Raw genomic sequence first — 16,237 nt, forward strand, 5'->3', positions numbered from 1 at the left:
ACAGGATTGTGGATACATCTATGCTGCCTTCAAAAATCGATCAGATGAAGGTATCTCGGGAAACAGGAATTGAAGCTAACATTGAATTCGGACGTGCCTTTATGCCTTCCTACCTTGAAATGTGTCCTCCGAAGGCATTTTCCAGTTTTCGGACGCAACCCACAAGTTGTTCACGGTGAATCCATTTCTTGTTCTGTTGTTTCAGTGTCACAACAAGGATACATGTATACAGGGCTCCACCTAGTGGTAAGTACCAGCATACACGTATCCTTGTTGTGACACTGAAATGTATACAGGGCTCCACCTAGTGGTAAGTACCAGCATACATTACATGGTGGTCCTCAAGCCATCAGATTAATCCGCGCAGAACGGAGCCGAAGAACAACTCCCGTTATTACAAAACAACATTCTTCCGTGAGTGACATGCAGTTTTATGCTTCATCTGCTAAAGGGCCAAAAATTACACTGTCCAAGTTTGAAATCCAGAAGTTAATTTTCAAATAACAGTGGTTAAAATTGGATATGTGTTTAAGAAGAAATATGATACATCAATTTAGATTATAGCCTAATGCATGCCTATTGCAAAGTGCACTGATGTGGTGTTTAGAGACCTTGGTGGTGTACTAAGGATGTTGTGATATGGTTCTCAACATTAACAACCCATTTCTGCATTATGACATTTCTAAATGAAACAAGACATCAGTTTAACCTGACCTGAATGTGAGTTTTTAATTGCTTGTGCAGGACTTCTGAAACACCATCGGCATGCACTTTTGAGAAAGCTTCTTGTCTAAGATGTGGCATCTAGAAATATCACATTATCATCACCAAAAGGCCAATGGCATTGTTTTAAAACTATGCTTACAATATGGTCTAATTAGATTTAAAGTGTCACCCTCAATTACACTGAATTCCACATGATAATAGACAAAAACACATTTACCAAATAATCTTGTTAGAATACAAGACTGAATCATTCACAGTGACATGAAACCATTCCTTATCGCTCATATTATTAGGCATACTGTCACTATCAAACAGTATAATCATTATTTCCACTTCAAATCAAATGAAGTACAATTCTTTGGATTAGCTGTCTGGCATGATGAAGGACAGACAGGAGAAAGTTGTACCAGGCAGGCATTCTGTGTTATCTGCTGCTTGAATCTCATTAAAGAGAGCATGCTCTTTACTCCCAGCATTCCCAACACTCTCTTTCAGCTCTGCCAATCGCTGTAGTATAATGTGCTTTTCTCTGCCTCTTATAATTCCTCGGAAGTACAGCACAGCTGAAAGATGGCTCTTTCTGGAAAGGGTGAAACATTTGTTGAATTAAAGTAAAATTAACATTTGTTAAATTGTAAATGATATCGCCAGCACATAATATGACTTGCACCTGATGTCTGGATAGTTTTCAACCAGTGGCTGTAGGTTAAGTTTTACATCACTTTTCCTGCACCCAATGATCTTGCTCAGTTGGTCCCCGACTGGATGGAGCCAATCTGAGGTAGAATGCTATAAAGAGAATGATGCAGTAAGGAATATGTTGGAATGTTTTAATTAAAAAGCACTGGTGTTCAAAGATGCATTTTATTATACCATTTCTTGGAAAATCTCCTTCAGTTCCTCCCACTGATTTGCAATCTTAGTGGCAGCCGTCTCATTCTTCCTGTTTTTGCATGAGTAGTTATTCTTCATGAGCTGAGAAACATATTCCTTGACCACGAAAAAGTGAGCTTCATTCACAAAGGCCTGCATAAACAAGATAAGGCAGAGAAAAGAGAGGGATTTTACAATAAATACATGAAGATGTGTATTAAATTGATGGGTGGTGTTAACAGTTTACTAATAGATGTGACATGAGAGCTGTGGCACAGAGGTTAGGGTACCTGCACATTGCTCTGTGCGGTCAATTGTGTATTATGTGTGTATATACTTAAAAGGTTAGTTCACCCGAAAATGAAAATTCTGTCATTAATTACTCACCCTCGTGTCGTTCTACACCTGTAAGACCTTCGTTCATCTTCAGAACACAAATGAAGATATTTGTTCAAATCCGATGGTTCAGTGAGGCCTTCGTTGGCAGTAAGATAATTGACACTTTCAGATGCCCAGAAAGCTACTAAAGACATATTTAAAACAGTTCATGTGACTACAGTGGTTCAACCTTATTGTTACGAAGCGACGAGAATACATTTGTGTGCCAAAAAACCAAAATAATGACTTTATTCAACAATATATAGTGATGGATGATTTCAAAACACTGCTTCATGAAGCTTCAAAGCTTTACGAATCTTTTGTTTCGAATCAGTCGTTATTTTGTTTTTTTGTTGCACAAAAAGTATTCTCGTTGCTTCCTAACATTAAAGTTGAACCACTGTAGTCATATGAACTGTTTTAAATATGTTTTTAGTAGCTTTCTGGGCATCTGAAAGTGTTATCTTGCTGGCAATACAGGCCTCAAAGAGCCATCAGATTTTATCAAAAATATCTTAATTTGTGTTCTGAAGATGAACGAAGGTCTTACGGGTGTGGAACGACACTAAAGTGAGTAATTAATGACAGAAATTTAATTTTCGTGTGAACTAACCCTTTAATAAGCTGGTCATAGTCTCACCTGTTTATGTTTTGGGCTCATGTATTTGGTCTGTTCAGAAAGAATCTTAGTTCTTTTGATCAGCTGTGAAAAGTCTTCATCAAATGAAAACCATTTTCCTGTCATTTGTCTCCTGAGGAAAGGCTACAAACAGAAGCACTTAATATTCACTCACTCCATTATAAATCTTACACATTCAATTAATTATTAAATTCTAGATGCATATTCACAAACATTATGACTGAATTCAGTGATTTATTTACTTACTTTTAGGATTCTGCACAATATAATTTTTATATCAGTTTTGTATTATAGTAAAATTGTTCATAAAAGGTGAATATCAGGTCAGTTTGCCTGTTATTACTGTCTGAATGGTACTGTCTTAATTTTTTCTGGTGTGTCTCTCAAACTATTGCCATTGTTTAACAATTAAAGTTAACAATGAGTATTTCAGAAGCTCACACCTTGACATCCGTTTTGAAGTGATCCATCAAAGATCGACTCAATTTGGTGGTAAGTCCATCTATTTCCCTTCGAACCAGCTCTAGCGGAATGGGGCAGCTGTCCTTAAAGCTCTCCATGTGCTCTCTGCAGATAAAAATTGAAATGTTGAAATTGTTATTGTCAACTTTACAGTTGTCCAAAAGCGAAAAAGCAAAAAAAAATTATAAAATGTGAGTTTTGTCTGTATGCAGTTTGTATTTTGCTCTTTGTCCACATTTTCTTATCTATCTTGTAAAGTAAAAAAAAAAAAATAATAATAACATCTAAAATAATTATTTTCATTTAGATTTTATCTTTTTTTTTATATCCAGATTTGAATTCTATTATACAAAGGACTGTACAATGACATGCTCACTACTTAATCTTTTTGTTTGTTTGTCTGTTTGTTTGTTAAGCAATGCTACATTAGCTATGTTTCCATCCAAAGTTGTGCACAAAACTGGAATATCACATAAAACTATTGTGAATAAAGCGTTTCCACCCCATGCGTTCAAGAGAACAAAATCATCACCTCCTTGGAAATTGGCGCAAAATATCTGTAATAAAAACAGAAGTTCTTTTTTTCATCATAAATGAGAGAGACACTTCTGGGAGGACATTATACCTAATCATTTTGATGACAGACTTTGGCTCAGGCATTTCAGAATGATCAAACCAACATTTGCAATGCTGTGCAATGAAATTGTTCCGCTGGTTAGTTCGGTTATCTAATCACACTGTTGAGGCAATGTCATGTGAGTTTTTTGTTGCACATCAAGGGATTTATTCAGTAAATGTGTTTCCGTCGTAGTTTATGTTCATGTCTTCTTATCGGATAAAAATGAATCTGCCTTGATAGAGCAAGTATTAAGTATTTTATGTGCATTTTTTGAATTTATGAACAAATTCTTTTCATCTAGCGGTTGTTTTAATGCAATATTACATTATGCACATAAAAATAGGTGGATGGAAACATAGCTAGTGATTTAGGCTCTTAGAAACCTTTTTAGTGCATAAAAATCACAATAGTTTAATCGTACAACAGTAAGACCAATGAAATCGTTCAGTTTTACACACATTAAATACATACAAATACATCCAACCAACCAGAAATAAATTGACAACTCGTGGATGTATGCTGATATACACTATTGCTCAAAAGTTTGGGGTCTGTGAGATTTTGCTCTTTTTAAAGTGTTATACTCATCAAGGCTGCATTTAAAATACAATAATATTGTGAATTATTATTATTATTACTATTATTAGAGTTTCAAAAGTTTTCTATTTTAATATATTTTAAATTGTAATTCATCTGATGGCAAAGCTGAATTTTCAGCATCATTATTCCAGTCACATGATCATTCAGAAATAATTCTAATATGCTTCTTTCTCCTCAGGATTCTCTGCTGGATACAAATTTCAATTGAACAACATTTATAAGGTAAAACTCTACTGTCACTTTTGATCAATTTCATGCATCCGTGCTAAATACATTTATTTATGTATGTATTTATTTACTTATTTTAAAAATACTTTTTACCCCAAACTTCTGAATGATAGTGTATGACATTTAGCAAATGGATTGGGTTACAGCTAATAAGCTTAGGGGTTTCTTGCCTTTTCAGCTAACAACAAGGCACACAAGAGGATGAATTTATGTCATAATAATGAACACCTTAATACAGTATTTTCTGCTTTGTAATATTTAAGGCATTCATATCTAAAATCTCTTCTAATAACCCCTTTTATTAGTTAGAACCATGCAAGATCATTGGTTTAAGTTTTAGCGACGCACATCTAGGGGTTTACGTCGCATTAACATTCCCCAGCGTCAGGGACTTCCCCTGCCAACTGCCTGACTGCCTCTGTGCAGCATGAATTACTGGAAATCACGTGACAGATTGTTTGTTTTATGGGTTGTTGTTTTTTTCATTTATGGGTTCATGGCATTTAAGGTGATTGGCTTAAAACAGCTGGTGTCTGAACTATGTGATGATAGGTAAAGATTAGAAGCTCAAATAAACATTCTGCCATTGAGATGAATGTGAAAGTTAACAAATAGCTTTCTCCACCTCCTGGCTTTGTAATCACATAATCTTTCTCAATGGGTGCTCATGAGATAATGTTGATTTTGGAACTAGACATGTAAAGTTATATATTATTTCTACTCCTCAAGAACACGTATGTAAAATAGTTTCAGTGAAAATAACTATTTAATTTTGGGCTGTGTGTTGTGTAAACGACTTACTTTAGTGCACTAAAGCTGTTGATGTAGCTGATGTGATACTCTGCCCAGAGAGAGGAGTTAGAGAGAGGACTGCTCCACTCAACAAATGCTGACTCAAACCTTCAGAGACAAATAACAACAGTCAGGGATACAGAGATGTAAAAAGAAATATATTTATCTAAGATCACGTGATTTGTCAGATATTGTTGAGGGCGGGGGAATAAATGTGGGATTTTTTTAATGCGATGTGGTTTTAATTAAGTGAGAAAAGTCTGTCACATGAATAGATTGGGGGGGACTGAAAATTATGTGCATCATTTCATGTAAAATCAAACAAATTTCAGAAACGTCCACGGCTCAAATTATTGATTTTGTTAATATTTGTTCTGTAGAAAGACAAACGATGAAAGCCAAAATATTAAATGTCATGGATGTAAATTTACTGAATAATCCACTATTTCATGGAAGGGTGTGAAAATTGGAGCCAGATTACAGGGGGGTAAAAATTACTATAGAAAGATGACAGCATCATTATTTTATTTTTACACCAAGGTTGATAGGTCTATTAGTAAAATTGCATTTTATGCCAATGCAGCAGCATGTAGTTACGGTAATGCGTATTTGAATTCTAGCTTCAGAAGCTGTTAAAAAGAACAAAATCCCTTTTTCCAAATATTCCTGAAATTGATTCAAATATAGATTCTTATAAATACACTTTTGAGAGCAAGGTAATATGGCTCAACTTAAACATTTCAGTGGATTTATGGCAGTAAAACAGGTAAAACAGGTCTAGAAAATGCTTCTTGATTTAAGAATTTTTAGATATTTGGACTGGAAACAAGACAAAAACTCTAAGTAAGAAAATCATTTTTTTGCAGTGTGAAAATTGACATTTTGACCCCCACCCCCCCCCCCTCTACAAAATTGTGGATTTTTCAGTAAATATACATCCAATATGACATTTAATATTTTGGCTTTTTTCATAATTTATGTATTTCTTTCACCAGAATTTTATTTTTTTTTCCCCCTAATCATAATCAAAAATTTTAGCCGGAGACCTCTGGTTGAGTTGACACAGAAGGAAACCTTATTTTACTCCAATAATAAATGTCAAATCAGCAAATAAAGATATAACAGCTGTTCAGTGAAACAATCTGCACATAAAATATAAACTACAGAAGCTTTCAGAGCTGTTAAATTACAAAACTTACTTCCAGTTAGCATGTTAGTTCTTTATCACAAACCTTTTTGGAAAGGTCTTCAGTTCCTCCAGACAGGATCGGACAACCTTCTGCTCAAGGTTCACATCGATTCTACTGGATCCTTGTACATGCCCTTTAATATTCTTGGAAAGGAAACATATAAAGGCATTTTAAAATGAATCAATATGAATTGAGCAGTTTAATCCAACACAAAAGAAGATATTTTGAAGAATGTTGGCAACCAAACAGATGATGGGCCCCACTGACTTAGTATGGGGGGAAAAAAATACTATGGAAGTCAATGGGGTGCATCAACTGTTTGGTTACATACATTCTTTAGAATATCTTCTTTTGAGTTCAGCAGAAGAAAGAAACAGGTTTGTAACAGCTTGTGAATGAGTAAATAATGAATTATCAGAATTTTCATTTTTGGATGAACTATCTCTTTAAGTGTCCAAATACTTTTGTGTGTGTGTTCTCTACTATACCTATTTTTATCACTTAAAACTGGAAATGATTTAATTGCAAAGTGTGATTGTGCTATGTGTGTTTAAATAGTTTTGGGGCCAGTATAAATTAAGAAAAAGGTCCTATACTGCCCTCTATTGGTAAACAAATTAATGGGAAATCAAAGGACTTCCCTTTAAACCTCATTTGACTTCCATTTAAAACTAAGGGAAGGTGAGCTAATTATGAAAGTGCAGTCTCACTGTGCAGATGTCCATGTCAATGTGTGAGCTGTAGATTCCCTCATCAATGTTTGGTTTTCTCCTTTCTCTCCACATTTCCTCATTCTCCAACTCAATAATTCTGTCAAGTGATGTTCTCATGTCAGCCTATTAAGAGCACAGGATTGGACACTGAATTCAGAATCGTACTTAACTAAATCATACTGTCAGTACAGTCTCGCTACTAGTGTTATCTCAGATGACAGATGTGCTACCTGTAAGCGACTGCAGTATTTGACTTTAATCTGATTAAGGAAGTCTTTGTCCAGCGAAAGCACTCTCTGATCTTCCTTCAGCTCTGGCTGCAGAGAGCAGCTTCCCATAATCTTCTCACTATGGAAACAGCAGTTAAATACAGTTTAAGTTACAGTCACATCATAACTCTTGGGCCCGGTTTCACAGACAGGGCTTATCCTAAACCAGGATTAGGCCTTAGTTCAATTAGGGCATTTTATAAATGTTCACCAGAAAAAAACATCTTAAGACAAAACAATGGCACTAACATATTTTAAGATCTGTCAGTATAAGTTACTTTCAGCTACAACAGCTCAAACATGTATTTTAGTCTAGGACTAGCTTAAGCCTTGTCTGTGAAACCAGGGGTTGAAATCTCATAATCTGTCATAATACATGTGACTCTCAACTCCCAAGGCACATCCTTTAAATGTCTGGTTCTGTGCTTTTTTGTGAAACCAACTTCACAATGAATCTCAGCAACTGATTCATACATGAGTTTCCATATAAGGTCTGAAGAGGACTGGAATAAATCACGAAGAGCTATTTATCAAACTGGAGTTTTGGGTCATTTAAAAACGCGTAGAGACCACTAGACCTTTCACGATTTGAGAAGTGGATGTTTGGAGCTCTGAAAGTTCACATGAAGAGCCTCTGGTTGATGCAGTATATCAGTCTTTTGATTGGCTCATGTGAATGAGTTATGTGAATCCATTTTTGAACGTCATGCCAGGTTTGGTGTCAATGGCATCAAATGCTATTTATTTTCTTATTACATGCCATTGATGTCAACCCTGATGTGGTGTTTCAGTGAACAATGACTAAAAATTGTCATACAAATCTACTGTACAGCTCCACAAGACCTTGAATATACACTACCAGTCAAAGGTTTTATTATCAGTAAGATTTTTTTTTCTCAGCAAGGACCAAATAAATTGACCAAATGTGACAGTAAAGACATTTAAAATGTTACAAAAGTTTTCTATTTCAAATAAATGCTGTTCCTGTTCTTTTTAACTTGTATAAAACATATGAAGTAGCACAACTGATTTCATCATTGATAGTAGTAAGAAGAAATGTTTCTTGAGCAGTAAATCAGCATATTAGAATTTCTGAAGGATCATGTGACACTGAAGACTGGAGATGATGTAGCTTTTCCATCACAAGTAAAAATTACATTTTAAAATGTATTTTAAAAAAGTTCATTATGGTTTTGACTATTTTTGATCAAATAAATGCAGCCTTGGTGAGGTTAAGAGACTTCTTTCTTAAACATTAAAAAATGTTACTGACCCTAAACTCTTGAATGGTAGTGTACCGTAGGTTATACAAATCACTTTTATGATACATACTGTATATGGTGCTTTTATTGTCATTTCCTGACTTGTGCTTGAGTTCCCCCATTCACTTTCATTATATGGAACAAACGGCCAGGATATTCAACAAAAATCAACTTTTGTGTGTCAAAAATTAAATTGATACAGGTTTGGAACAGCATGACTTACTTCTTCTTCAACAACAACAACAACAAAAAGATTTCTAGGTGATACTGACCAGTTGTATTTAGTAAAACAGAATCTAATTGAATACTTACCTGGGGTAGCGATGAATAATGAAATCTAGAAGAGCGTAGTAATCTTTCAGCTCTGTCACCTTTCCCAGAAGTGTCTTTAAATGCTCTCCTACAGCCTCATGATGGCAGGACACATAGGTTTCAAACACTTTAAAGTCTTCTGGATATGAGCTCAGAAGTTGAGTCTTCACTCTCTCCAAATCCTCCACCACAGTTTTACCCAGAAGCCCCAGATGCACTGCCAACCAGGAAGCGTTCTGCTCACGGCTGTCCAGGTGAACTTTCTTTAGAGTATCTCGAACCCCGTCTCGTATCGCATCCCTCCATGCTTCCCTCCATCCCTGCATCGCTCCTGTTTCTCCCTGTCTCTTCTCTTCCTCCAGGATAATGTATGCTACATACACCAACAGCTCTTTATTGTGAGCACTGCAGTACTTTTCATCACTGGATTTGCATACAATGGCAGACATTTTTTTTCTTAGTGTGCCATAAAGCAGACTGAGGTCTTTCTCCTTATGCACTAGTTCGATGGGACAGTCTTCTTGATCTAGAGCTTGACGCTCCCGCTGAAGCTCCAAACGTAGAGAGAGTAGATTCACATAAGCATCCTCTAAAACTTCCCCCTCTATCAGTTTGTTAATTTCCATTACTGCAGCAAATAACACAATACAGAGGGAGAACAGAGGAGGGGAAAAGCAAAATATTAGTAAATGGATTACTGCAGGAGTTGTGTCGTTATACTGGATCAATAACACACTTGCATCACCAGCTGTTATATTTCACTCTGGAATGATACTCTAGATCTAAACATTATGAGCTCATGCTTTCCAAAAATATCCCATCCATGCTCTGTTTACCATAGATTAGCAATTGAAGGGATTCTGATTATAATCTTATGATGTGGTCTGGGTAATGTCAGCATATGTGAAGTCCTTTACAGATTAAGATTTTTTTAATGTCTTTGAAAGAAGTCTCTTATGCTCAGTAAGCCTGTGTTTATTTTATCAAAAATATAATAAAAACAGTAATATTGTGAAATATTTTGAATATATCTTAAAATGTCATTTATTCCTGTCATGGTAAAGCTGAAGAAACATTTCTTATTACTGTCAATGTTGAAAACAGTTGTGCTGTTTAATACTTTTGTGGAAAAGGTGAAACATTTTTTTGTTCAAAAAGAACAGCAATAAAACTTTTGTATTATAAATGTCTTTATTGTCACTTTTTATCAATTTAATGTGCTAATGCCAAATAAATGTATATAAAAAATTCAACAAGTGTAGTGTACAGTATATGTTGGTTGTTTTGTGCAGTGTGACAGGCTATACACCATATAAGACTGTTTTAAACTGCTTTTTACAATTCTTTTGTTGCTGTTGTTGTGGCATGCCTGTTTTATGATCTCTTATCGTTTCAGAGAAGATTCATTGCTTGAATTCACAGGAACCCAAACAAAATGATAAGGGTGGCTCAAAGCCCCTATAAAGTTTAACCCCTTAAAGGGTTAGTTCATCCAAAAATGAAAATTTTGTCATCATTTACTCACCCTCAAGTTCCAAACCTGTACAAATTTCTTTGTTCTGCTGAACACAAAGGAAGATATTTTGAAGAATGTGGGAAACTGAACTGTTTTGGGCACCATTGACTTCCATAGTATTTTTTTTTTTTTTTTCTACTATGGAAGTCAATGGTGCCCCAAAGGAGTCTAGTTGCAAACTTTCTTCAAAATATCTTAATTTGTGTTCAACAGACCAAAGAAATTTATACAGGTTTGGAACACCTTGAGGGTGAGTAAATGATGACATAATTTTCATTTTTGGGTGAACTAACCCTTTAAGCCCCGAGGGTATTTCCTTTTTTTTTTTACACAAACTATAGTAAGGAAAGTCAAAAGGTTGGTATCGTTTGAAATGGTAGCATGATAGCAGGATCATTCATTTTTTTGGTGATGTTCCACTATATGTGAGCTATATCTGGCTCAAATTTTGTGGTGATCGCATAAAGAAATCAAAAGTTACAGCATTTGGAATCAAGGTAGCCTTATTGTTTAGCCATTGGCGCCCTCTGATGGACATTTTAAAACCGTTCTTTCACATGGAGTAACTTGTAGAACGGCTCTTGGGATTTTGTTGATCTTGGAGACATTTCAATCGGGAGCATCCTCTGTAAGTAATGTTGTGCCATTTTCAACAATCTATGCATGTTTCATGAAGTTATAAGCTAAAGTTCCATGTTAAAGCTACATTTTAGTTTCAGTTAGCATCTGTGCGCTTGTGGGGTTTTATGTGTCGTAATTGCATAAGCAATAACTCGTGATCGGCTTACTGGATTGTGCAGGTTGGACTCCTTTTAATTGTGAGAGTCTGCTGTAAATAATGATGTCCAATTTTCCACAATCGGAGCATGTTTTATGAAGTTACAAGTGGTTGCTTAGTAATTTGATTATGAATTTTATCGTGGGGGGTGGTGTCCCGCCGACGGGACACTTCAGGCTTGGGGGTAAAAGACGGTGGGCCCCAGCCCCCTTTCAGTGTAAAGACCAACATTGCAGGGCCAAGAACAACTTTTTTTAGATGATATTGACTTGACCTACTGTATTTTAGAAAACATGAGCAAAAACAATATTCAAGTAAGACCTAAAAGTTAAAGGGTTAGTTCACCCAAAAATGAAATTTCTGTCATTAATTACTCACACTCATGTCGTCCGAAACCCGTAAGACCTTTGTTCATCTTCGGAACACAAATTAAGATATTTTTGATGAAATCCGAGGGTATCTGACGTAGTGAATGCAGTGCAGGCTTCCGCATTTACGTCTGAATGCTGGCCAATAATGAGTCGTTGTCCTGACATAGAACACGAAAGCCTGCACTGCGTTCATTACGTCAACTGCTTATGACAACAGTTAAAAGTCGTTATTTTTGTTTTGTTTTTGAGCACAAAAATTATTCTCATACTTCATAACATTAAGGTTGAGCCACTGCATTCACATTGACTATTTTAACAATGTTTTTATTATCTTTCAGGACCTCAAAAGGTGTAATGACGTTACTGTCTATGTGTGGTTCAAAACAGTTGGATTTCATCAAAAATATCTTAAAGGTGCCGTAGAACGTCTTTTCAAAAGATGTAATATAAGTCTAAGGTGTCCCCTGAATGTGTCTGTGAAGTTTCAGCTCAAAATACCCCATAGATTTTTTTTAATTAATTTTTTTAACTGCCTATTTTGGGGCATCATTAACTATGCACCGATTCAGGCTGCGCGGCCCCTTTAAATCTCTCACTCCCTGCCCTCCCGAGCTCTCGACTATAAGTGCAGTTATACAGTGCATAAACAAAGTTCACACAGCTAATATAACCCTCAAATGGATCTTTACAAGATATTCGTCATTCATGCTGCATGCATGCGTCGGATCATGTGAGTATAGAATTTATTTGGATGTTTACATTTGATTCTGAATGAGTTTGAGGCTAAATGCTCTGTGGCTAATGGGCTAATGCTATACTGTTGGAGAGATTTATAAAGAATGAAGTTGTGTTTATGAATTATACAGACTGCAAGGGTTTAAAAATGAAAATAGCGACGGCTCTTGTCTCCACGAATACAGTAATAAATGATGGTAACTTTAACCACATTTAACAGTACATTAGCAACATGCTAACGAAACATTTAGAAAGACAATTTACAAATATCACTAAAAATATCATGTAATCATGGATGAGGGTGAGTACGTAATGACAAAAATTACATTTTTTGGTGAACTAACCCTTTAATGGTGTAACAAAAATGTTAATCAGTCAAACCATGATGTTGAACAATTCTTTGTCAACTACCTAGAGAGAGAACACACACTACTTGTGTGATTAAACACTCACCTGACAAAGGCAAAGCTGGTATCTCAGGCAGAGTATACGTGTCTCTGAGCTCCAACACTCTGTCTATGCTCTCCACACTATTTGATTTCTGCTCTTCAGATGAAGTTATGGTCTCTGTGACAGGTTCAAGTAGGTCCTGTTTGTGTTTTTTAGGTCCCAGACCCAAACTCTGCCTGATCGATGCTCCCCTCTTTGCCAGTGTACCTGTTAATCCAATTGCAGAATCTGAGAATAAAATGAACAGTTACTGGGGATGATTCATGTCATTATGTGTAACATTCAATTGAGCAAATGTTCTCTAACAAACAAACAAAAAAAAATGACCATGTAATATGAAAGCTCATTTTACCCTAAATTTGATCCTTTTAATGAATGAAAATTTATAGTTTAAAGAAAACATCCGAATAATCTAATATCTCAAATATACACTTATGCAGTGTCTTTGTGTACCTTATGCATCTTAATAAACCGGATATAAAGATATTTTTTTGTTCATTGACTGTTCTGTGAATTTTAGAACACAGTTAACATTTAAGTTATAAACCTTTCTTCATTGTTTGCAACATTTACTATCAACACATCCTGTCATGGTAGCTTAAAGCATATTTCACTTGTCTAGAGGTAAATCTAGTGACATGCAAAGGCCAGTCACCTGACATAGTTCTGGTAACAGAAGCTTTTTCTGCCTTGGGACTCTGAAATGAAGATTGTGAGGGCGATCCTCTGCTCAAGCCTGAATAAAGAAACATGCAAGGGGTTTAGAAAACCAAAGTAAAGAAAAAAGCCTTATATGCAACTACCATCTGTTATACAGGCTAGCATGGTTCCTTATGATTAGGATCTGCTAGTACAATTCTGCTCTGTGGCTACCAGAAGTTAAGTTAAACTAATACTGTTTACTTTATAAGTACCATATCTTCTGCTTTAGCTCTTACAACTCTGACCTTGGAAAGTCATTGTCATTAAATAACAACAACACTTTTTCATCAGGTTATAGATATACACTTACTTGGAGAAGAAGGTGATCGTAACGTAGAATTTGAGATTTGGCTTTGGTCGCTGTCTGTGCTCTCTGACCTTTTGTTTTTCGATGACATAGGACTCACAGCTTTCAAACTCGCTCTGAATGACTTCATAAGTCCAATACTCTTCTCCTTGACTGGACTTTCCATCTGTTTTCCACCATTTTTCAAATCCTTTGTTGCGTCCTCACCCCATTCTGGTGGGTCATTAACCTCATTTCCCCCGTCTACTTCTTCTTTTCTAGTTTCTGCCATTTTGCCATGCGTCAGTTGGATCAAGCTTGCAGAAAATATATAAAGAACTTTAAAGAAATGTTGAAATACTGTGCCAAAAGGCAATGCAAGGTTTGACTGTGAGCCGAATGTGAGAATGAACTGTTGAATCTATCAGCAGGTACATCATGATCTCGTTTCTTTCTTTCTTTTTTTTTTTTTTGGGTTTGTTTTGTTTACTGACAACATGACTTTTTTCACCATAGAGGAATCTTGTAGAAGGCATAGGCCTACATGTTGTCATAACAACAGAAAGACATGAACTCGTATATAAAATCATTAAATAAATTCACAATACCAGTCCCAAACTTGATAGATTAACCACACATAGGGTGAAAAAAAGTAGGACAATTTTTAATTAGGATCTATACGCCACTTAACCTGTCATTACACCTTTATGGAAAGCTTAGGATGTCTCTTATAGTTAAAAGCAAAAACAAGCAATACACATATTTTGAAGAAAGAACCTTCATAGCCCAGATTCTTTGAGGCAATGCTGGTTAAGTGCATTACTTGTATTGTCCAAGTTGGACACTTAATTCTCCTGTCCATGTTAATACCCTACACAATAATTAAATGTCAACTTCTTTTATCTTCATTCATGCCTCCATTTGTGCCATCAGATTCTTTAGTAGCTACATTTGCACTACTGTAACTGTATTATACAAAGCACTTCATTGCCATTTAAATACACTTATTTCTGTACAGGTTAATAATTAACTCATAACTTTATATGACTTGATATGCTGGCCCACTTTAACTTATTTATTAGGCTATATAATATTTCTCAGTGTAAATGGGAGCATATGTTTCTTACACCAAAAGATGACCGTTTCTTGGAAGTAGACTCTAATTTAGGAAGGAAATGTCTGCTTTATACCAAAAGCAACACCATGTGTGGTATTTTGAGCACATTACACCATGATAAATGTTCGTAAGTAATTGAAGTGCTTTAGAGACCGAAAATACAGATACAGGCTGTGCTCTCTTTCTAAACTATAGACTTTTCGACCCTTTCAATATGTTTCACGGACAACAGCTCGGCATTTTCTCAAAGGAATCCCGTTAATTTGCACATTACATTAATGTAACATAAGTTTTAATCTTTTATAGCACTTAACTCTGACGCTTATGTATGTGTTATTGAAACGACGTAGCGATTTCAGCCCCAGATTAAAGGCTGGGGAGAAAGATATATTTTTAAAGGTCAGTCAGTTCTAAAAACACGTTTAAAGACAAACGTAGCAGTTATTAGGCTACTTTATATTAATGTATAAATATGTTCGTAAAACATGGCATTGTAAAACGAACGCCGTCCGTCACTCACCTTAGGTCCGAGTTTCTTGTCAAAGTCTGCCACTGGTAATTGTCTTTTATCTTAAAATCTATTCCAACATAAACATTTGGCAAACGCACTGCACCGACAGGTTCAACAGCAAGACTGAACTAATTACTTTCCCGTAAATACGAGCTGCGAAAAACCCTGGTTCTCGCATGGGATTCACCTTGAAACGTCACTGAATAGGTGCATTGTTAATTGTTAATCCGCATGAGGTAGCCTAGTACAGGAACTAGCGTCAGATTCAAGAGTTCAGCTAAAATACGAGTTTGACAAATGAATCACTGTTTTCACTGACTTGACAGTTTTTAAAATGATTACACTACACTTTCAGATTCCCATAATCTATGAAAATACAATTGTGCCTACCACTGAAGAAAAAGAAAATAGTGGTTATGCAAAGCATTAGTCTGTGTTTCCCTTGAGCAAAATACAGCGTATTCACAATACAGCAAGGCCTGTGCCCTATTGCTTTATATATATATATATAGCCTATATAAATGGTTAGTAGCCTATATATCTTCTAGTAAGTTGCAACAAAGATAAATCCTCTGCATAATTCTGAGTTTTAGCAAAACTGGGAAGTTGTATTGACCAAACTGAAGCCAATCAGTTGTGAATATTGTATCTAGCCTACATGGGAAATATGTTTTTATCTCTTTCTGTTAATTTGTAACTAAATGGAT

The 16,237-nt window shown here is 35.6% G+C and overlaps 1 protein-coding gene across 1 annotated transcript; it reads right to left on the reverse strand.

Annotated features, from left to right (window-relative positions):
- Positions 1–703: 703 nt before the first annotated feature.
- exoc3l4 (exocyst complex component 3-like 4) lies at positions 704–15,786 on the reverse strand. Its single transcript, XM_048204387.1, has 14 exons — positions 15,540–15,786; positions 13,927–14,219; positions 13,570–13,650; positions 12,918–13,142; positions 9,065–9,692; positions 7,452–7,569; positions 7,219–7,344; positions 6,551–6,651; positions 5,328–5,426; positions 3,061–3,184; positions 2,618–2,740; positions 1,600–1,752; positions 1,397–1,515; positions 704–1,306 (listed from the first exon to the last, which is right to left on the reverse strand). Exons 2-14 carry the CDS (start codon positions 14,192–14,194, stop codon positions 1,090–1,092), a joined length of 2,382 nt encoding a protein of 793 aa, XP_048060344.1. The 5' UTR covers positions 14,195–14,219; positions 15,540–15,786; the 3' UTR covers positions 704–1,089.
- Between the last annotated feature and the right edge of the window lie 451 nt (positions 15,787–16,237).

Source organism: Megalobrama amblycephala, linkage group LG10 (genome assembly GCF_018812025.1).
Source record: "Megalobrama amblycephala isolate DHTTF-2021 linkage group LG10, ASM1881202v1, whole genome shotgun sequence".
NCBI lineage: Eukaryota > Metazoa > Chordata > Actinopteri > Cypriniformes > Xenocyprididae > Megalobrama > Megalobrama amblycephala.

Coding starts and splice junctions, on each gene's coding strand:
- exoc3l4 (XM_048204387.1), bottom strand. CDS start 14,194: ATGGCAGAAACTAGAAAAGAAGAAGTAGACGGGGGAAATGAGGTTAAT. Junction 9,693..12,917: donor ACCAGCTTTGCCTTTGTCAG/GTGAGTGTTTAA, acceptor TATTTGCTGCAG/TAATGGAAATTAACAAACTG. Junction 7,345..7,451: donor AATACTGCAGTCGCTTACAG/GTAGCACATCTG, acceptor TGCTCTTAATAG/GCTGACATGAGAACATCACT.